Here is a 7,675-nt window from a genome sequence, read left to right on the forward strand (position 1 = left end):
CATCATGTGCCAGCAATGCCCCTCTGCCATGTACATTGGTCAAACTGGACAGTCTCTACGTAAAAGTATAAATGGACACAAATCAGATGTCAAGAATTATAACATTCATAAAAAGAAAAGGAGTACTTGTGGCACCTTAAAGACTAACCAATTTATTTGAGCATAAGCTTTTGTGATCTACAGCTCACTTCATCGGATGCATACGGCATCCGATGAAGTGAGCTGTAGCTCACGAAAGCTTATGCTCAAATAAATTGGTTAGTCTCTAAGGTGCCACAAGTACTCCTTTTCTTTTTGCGAATACAGACTAACACGGTTGTTACTCTGAAACATTCATAAACCAGTCGGAGAACACTTCAATCTCTCTGGTCATGCGATTACAGACATGAAAGTTGCGATATTACAACAGAAAAACTTCAAATCCAGACTCCAGCAAGAGACTGCTGAATTGGAATTCATTTGCAAATTGGATACAATTAACTTAGGCTTGAATAGAGACTGGGAGTGGCTAAGTCATTATGCAAGGCAACCTATTTCTCCTTGTTTTCCTACCCCCTCCCCCCCCCCCCCCCCCCCCCGACATTCTTATTAAACCCTGGATTTGTGCTGGAAATGGCCCACCTTGATTATCATACACATTGTAAGGAGAGTGATCACTTTAGATAAGCTATTACCAACAGGAGAGTGGGTTTGTTTGGGGGGAGTGTGGGGGGCGGGGGGAAGAAAACCTGGATTTGTGCTGGAAATGGCCCACCTTGATTATCATACACATTGTAAGGAGAGTGATCACTTTACATAAGCTATTACCAGCAGGAGAGTGGGGTGGGGGGAGAGAAAACCTTTTGTAGTGATAAACACCCATTTTTTCATGATTTGTGTGTATAAAAACAAACATCTTCTGTATTTTCCACAGTATGCATCCTATGAAGTGAGCTGTAGCTCACGGAAGCTTATGCTCAAATAAATTGGTTAGTCTCTAAGGTGCCACAAGTACTCCTTTTCTTTTTGCGAATACAGACTAACACGGCTGTTACTCTGAAACCTATACAAGGATGTGTAGTCCATCCCCTTCCACCTCCCTTCATTCTACGGTTTCCTGCCAGCCAGGAAGGCTGGCAGCCCTTTTTGTAGTAAAAATGGCTCACAGCTGTCTGCCCACATTCTTAGTGAGCACCTTATTTATAGAGCTTAAGTGGTACAGAGGGCCTTGTGTACCGGGGTGAATTTTATCCTCTAATATCAAACATTTGATTTACGGTTCTTTTATCTTCAGTTTTGAACAATAAAACTAATGATAAATGCATGAAACATAAACTGTATAGCAGATGTTTCCAAAGCAGTTTTTATTTGTGTGGCTCATCAGAATGAATTACAATAATTTATTATTATATGCATTTATTTATTTATTTATTTTAATTAAAGTAGTGCCTAATGAAATCTCAGCCCTAAAGTGCTAAGCTCTGTACAAACATATGGTGGAAGTCGGTCCCTGGCCCAAACAGTTTACAAGCTAAATACATGTATTGCAAAACCACTTAAACAAATTTACACTCCACAGTGTTTTTCATGTTATTTAGAGTGGGACTTAATCTTCAACGGGAGCAGAGTTAGGCCAGTGCTGGGTGCTTTCGAAAATCCCACACTACATTCTTAAGTCTGTGCTCAAGTATCCTTCAAGCTCCCTACCTTGCCCATGCTCTAGTTTGTCTCATCCATCTGTTATATCTTATCTTTTAAAACACAAGTTCTTTGGGTGCGCAGGGACTGTCACTTACTGTTTGACTGTATAGTGCCTAGCACAATGCAGCCCCACTCTCTGTCTGAGATTTCTGTTTTTTCTTAATCATGCTACCAAATCACTATGACTTTATATTTCACATTTCACTTTATTTTACCTGAAAAAAAGAAAAACTACACACAGTTTTAGAATGATGAAAAGTAGAAAGGTGCCCCCAGGGTAACTGGCAGACAAAGATTTAGATGTTGTGCAAACACAGCATCAAGACAGATTTTCAGTCTGAAATAAATTCAGTTTTGAACAACCACCAGTTATTTAAATTTTAAGACTTATTTGTACTGCATCTTAAGCAAAGATAAAAGCTGCCATAAATCACACAGTTGACAGAGAACTTATAATTAACAGAATTGCCAGCCCACAAGCATCAGCTGGACTGTCAGATCAAGAAAAAACATCTATTATGTTAAGAAAAGCTCCCTCTGGGTACTAACAGAGTTTTACCTTTCTCTCCTTTTGCTATTACCCGTTGTGTTTTTTGTGATGATGACTGGGTTTTGCTTGTTTTACTTTGGTTAATTCAAGTCTGTTCAGCTAGCACAAACACTTTGAAATAAGGGAATAGCCAGTGGATCCTGCCACTGTGGCTTCATGGATTTTTCTCTGAGCTCTGGGCTTCTCCAGTATTTATGTCTCAGAATGGACCATATTTTTCAAACACTGGATCTTGCAAGATTTACCAGGGGAGTAATAGAAAAGTGTTCTGTGAGTTACAGGGGCAGGAACCAGTGAAGAGGCTACAGGTGGCTGCTTCCAAAAGGGGCAGGATGAAGTGGGCTACCTGCCTATCCCAGTCAAAAGGCTCTGCCATGAGAAGAGGGAGTGGACAGCTATTCTATTTCCAACAGAGGCATTATTTTATATATTTGATTAATATTAAGATAAAACATTATTTATTCAACTGAATACTAAAAGTCAGTCGTCATCCTATTCCTATGTGTCGCCAAATATGTTTTCTCGCTGAGGCTGTAAGCCACTGATGAAGTTGGTTAAAGCTTTGAGTCAGTTGGACATTTATAAAATCATGTCTCATGCTCTCATTAACGATTTCAATATAAGCAGGAGGCTCAGTTTTTCTGTTGTGAAGATGCTAATTTATCTCTGCTGACTCCATCTCACTGCTGTGTGGCTTGTTAACTCCACTCTGGGGCTAAAGGAATGGCTCTTTAGGCAGAGGGATGTATGGCTTGGGACAGAGAATTCCTACAGGGAGAGACCTGAGAACTGCCAAGCCTGGGGAGAATGTTTGGACTGAAATTTATTATTTTTTTTTGGTAATAAACTCAACCCTCAGGAGGATGGAGAGTTTGACCCTATGCAGACTAAAGCAGGCAGGGAAGAATTGCCATGCAAATTGAATTTTTACAAAAAGTTATTTTTGGAATTTGTAAATTAAACTTTTAGAAGTTTATCCCAGTTTGTTCATGTGATAGTTAACTTGCCTGCCAGAGTAAAGTCAATGGCATGCTCCTTCTTCACTTAAAATTTAGTAAACCAGATAATAAGCATTTACTGTTATTATACAGGAATATTGAAAACTAACAAATCTTTCTCATTCACAACTGGCCTGTCCAGAGCTTCTGTAGTAAGTGTTTGTAATCCATCTCCCTTACTGCCAGTGGGAAATATCTTAGGGCTTGTCCACATGGGAAATTTACTGGAATTGATATTGCAGAATAGGTAGTTTTAAATTCACACCTTACTATAAACCAAAACAAGTTTCAAATATAGACAAGCCCTTAGAAAGTTGCTGTGACACAGTTAAGCCAGATTTTCACAATGATAAAAAGTTATACAAAGTATAAAATCAAGATGACAATATTTTATACAGAAAATGAGATACACAGCCAGATTTTATGAAAAGGGGAATGACTGTGAAATGTGAGATGAGTAGCTCTACCCAGGATCGGACAGGTTTTCAGTTTGAAAATAAATTCATTGTTGAACAATCAAGCCGGAGCATTTTACAGCTCACAATCACTTTCATTGCTTTTCGAAACCAAGGATAAAAGACAGAGTAAATCAATGGGTTAACGGCAGAGTTGGAATAAGTGAACCAAAGCAGAATATCAAAGACAAGGGGTGGTGTTATGAAGTTAAAAAAAGCATCAATTATTACAATTATAGAATAAGGTGTCCAGAATACCACGAAAGCAATCACAGCAATACCAATGGTTTTAGCAGCTTTCCTCTCTCTTCTGCTAACTCTGTCACTGCAAGTTTCAGACGACTGGGTGTTGTTGCTCATCATCTCAATCATTCTAGCTTGTCGTTTAGCCACAGCAAAGATCTTGCTGTAAAGTGCTATTGTTGTAAAAAAAGGTATTAGATAAAGGAGAGAGGTTACAACCACCCACGTTTTGTTGAAAAGAAGTTGACAGCTCCCGACACAGGAGAGAACGTTTACTAATTCTTGTACCCCTTTCTCATTAGCCCCAGTGAAGACAACCGAAAAACTGAATACTAATGAAAATATCCAGGCAACAGCTATGCACATGCCTGAAACTGGCACTGTGAACTTGAAAGGGTAAATTAACGGATCAGTAACAGCAACGTAGCGATCAACAGAGATGAAACACAAGTGAAATATTGATGAAAAACAAAAAGATACTTCTAAAGAACTATGGAATTTACAGAATGTTTCCCCAAAATACCAGCATGTTTCCACAGATCTTATACTGCTGAAGGGCAGCACCGTCAGACCCAAACAAAAATCAGCACATGCCAAGGAGGCGAGCAAAATATTTGTAGGAGAGTGAAGCTGTTTGAAATAAGCAATTGTAATCATTACCATTAGGTTACCACCTAGTGTAAGAATTGTCAGAAAACTAAGCACAACATACAAAGTTATGCGGATTCCAGAAGACCACGATGTTTTATAGCAGGATCCATTAATATTCTCAAAGCAATATTGTGTTTCTTCATTCTGAAGAAGCGCTGAAGTCATGTTGTGCTTTTGTTGTTAACTACTCTGAAATTTTTAGTGTTTGCGTTTGTATACCAATGGTGATGCTGTGGCACTGGTTGATCAAGCTCTTCACTTTTTAAATCTTTCTGAAAAAGAGAATTAAAGTCAACATGAGTGAGAGTACAGTAATTCCAAAGTGTTGCATTATGTCCATCAGTAGACTAAAAATGTGTACGTAACTAGGAAGTAAATAATAGAACATATCAAAATATCTGTTGTAACTACAGCTTTCAATGGCATTTTGAAATAGGTAAACAAGTAGCAAAAATACTTTATAATTGAAAAGTTTCTCCTGTGCTATAATATAGAATTTATTTTTACCTATTCATATTTATTTAAATTTCCTCGATGCCTGATCTTTCTGTTTAAGTCAATTGCAAAACTCCCATTGACCTCACTGTAGTTGAATGGGTTTCAGAGTAACAGTCGTGTTAGTCAGTATCCTTCTTGTAGCTGAATGGACTGCTAATGCCTTACCTTTTGAGAAGCTTTTCTTCAGATAGAACCCTGGATTAAAATGTGAATAGAAGGCAGGAAGAGACGCATGTTTTCAGTAGTGCTTTATCCTCAGAGTTCTCTTAGCAAAGCTAATGAGAAAATGCTGGCATGCTGTCCTCTCAAAAATGAGGGTTGGGGTTAGGGGGAAAACAGAAAGCACAAGGGAAATTTTGTGATCATCCCATCAAATGAAATCCCTCTGGTAAAGGGTGTAAACACTGATAGATGTGTAGAGTCTGGAAAAAAAACCATCATTAAGGAATCTACTTTGATTTATCACAAGACAGTCCTTTAACTAAGTATATACTGTGATGAAACTAAGTCTCATTATAAGATCCTTCCTTTATTTTTTGAAGGCAAATTTAACTGTCTCCCACAGTAACCAGGTGTTATCTCAGTACTATTACTGTAAATTGCTTTGTCAGGAACACTGACTAAGGAAACTGAGGTCATAGACAATGGTATGTGTGTTAAAGAAAATCTATCCCACCTTTATTAATCTTGCAGTGGGATATTTTTATTTCTCTCTCTCTCTCTCTCTCTCTTTCTTTCTCTTATATTTTGGACATTTTCCCATACTCTGTGCCAAACTCGTTCCAGTGCTAAGAATGGAGTAAGGGTTGAGGCAGCTTATGTCATCCCAATGTGTCTGCTGTGGTCCAGTCCAGCCCCCAGTGCAAATTGGGGGGGGCCTAAATTGTACTCTAGTTACCACGGCTTCTATGGGCTTCTGGCTTTGGAATAGCCAGGGTGCAGAACTTAATTACACCTAGCCAGGCTGCCAGAATCCCCCCTCCCTCCTCTGGCCTATCCCCAGCCTGCCCCAGAAGTTCCCCTGCCCCATTGGTTTTGGAAGTGTAATGTCCGTGGAAGAAGCTCTGATCTGCCCTGGAGGCCACATGCTAAAGGACTGTGCAGCTGCTGGGCTGGTGATGGCAAAGGAGCTGTGGGTCACATATGATTTAGGTCCTGTCTTCCTCAATGAATTTGAGTAGGTGTAGAAGTATGGTCGAGATGGAGCTTCCTTTCCAAACCTATATTCTCCATGGCTTATAGGTTCCTCAGAAATGCAGATTGATCCTTTAGTGGTGTTCAGGCCCTTAGGCCTGGTCTATATTATGAACTTATGTTGGTGTAACTACATCGCTCAGGGGTATGAAAAATTCACACCCCTGGGCTCCACTGCAGTTAAAGTGATCTCACCCCCAGTGTGGCCAGCAGTAGGACTATGGGAAAATTCTCCCATCAACCAAACTACCGTCTCTCGGGGAACTGGATTACCTACACCAACAGGAGAACCCCTCCCATCTGCAAAGGTAGAATCTTCTCTGAAGCCTTTCTTTCAACCCTTTGCACCCCCCCCCCCCCCCACCAGCAGGAGGACATGCTGTTTTTACCTCCCTCCTCCAGCCAGGAGGGGGACGCACTGTTTTAACTGCACTCCACCCCGCTGGGAGGCAGACAAGCTGTTTTCACACACAGCCACTTATTCTGCATTTGTTAGTTGTGCATTTGATTTTTCCTTCTTAAGTGAAGTACTTTGCACTTGTCTTTATTGAATTTCATCTTGTTGAATTCAGATGTTACTTAACCTGTGAGCTCTTCAGGGCAGAGACTGTTTTTTGTTATGTGTTTGTGCCTAGCACTGTGGAGTCCTTGATCCCTGCTTGGAGCCCTTAGGTGCTACCACAATACCATCATACTAAGAAGAAGTTCAAAAACTTAGAAGAAGAAAAACCCAAACAAACGAAAAAATATTAGCTGAAGTTCTGATATCAATACTCATTCCACATCACTCCTCCAGCTCAATGACTGTTTCAGACCCTGTGCGCTCTCTCTTCAATTAATTTAAACAATTTGATAGTGTTTAGTCATAGTTATTAAAGCATGCCAGAGAGGAGTCATCCCAGAGGTGGAACAAAGTAGATTGGCAGGGCTTAGGTGAGGTCTTTATGCCAGCTATTTGGAATTCTGTTGAGCAGGGATAGGTGTTTTTTGATATTTTTTTACATAAAAATAATACAAATGGCCCTCCCATTTATGCGTGCTATCATCCACTACATAAATTGTGTATGCATGCTGACTGTGGATTTAATATTTCATTTTGATTAGCAATTATTTTAATGCTGCTATTTGTATTGTTTTCTTTTTCTTACAGTTGAAATATTCAGGATAACCCAATAGATGGCACAACAGTGATGTTATCCTGCTCTCCTCCGTTAGCTGAAAATCTTGGGATTGATTTTGATCTCACATTGGTATTACACCAATATAACTCTACTGATTTCAGTACAGTCACTCCTGATTGACAGAGGCTCAGCTGAGATCAGAATCCACCTACCAGTATTTTGTTTTGCATTTGTATTTGTGATCAAAAATGTCCTTTTCAGAGAAGACACTTTGTCTTGAACCTG

The 7,675-nt window shown here is 39.6% G+C and overlaps 1 protein-coding gene across 1 annotated transcript; it reads right to left on the minus strand.

The window, feature by feature from the left end:
• Positions 1-1,437: 1,437 nt before the first annotated feature.
• Positions 1,438-4,919, minus strand: LOC125634981 (trace amine-associated receptor 7a-like). Its single transcript, XM_048846301.2, has one exon. It carries the CDS (start codon positions 4,740-4,742, stop codon positions 3,714-3,716), a length of 1,029 nt encoding a protein of 342 aa, XP_048702258.2. The 5' UTR covers positions 4,743-4,919; the 3' UTR covers positions 1,438-3,713.
• Between the last annotated feature and the right edge of the window lie 2,756 nt (positions 4,920-7,675).

This window comes from Caretta caretta, chromosome 3 (assembly GCF_965140235.1).
Source record: "Caretta caretta isolate rCarCar2 chromosome 3, rCarCar1.hap1, whole genome shotgun sequence".
Classification (NCBI taxonomy): Eukaryota; Metazoa; Chordata; order Testudines; family Cheloniidae; genus Caretta; species Caretta caretta.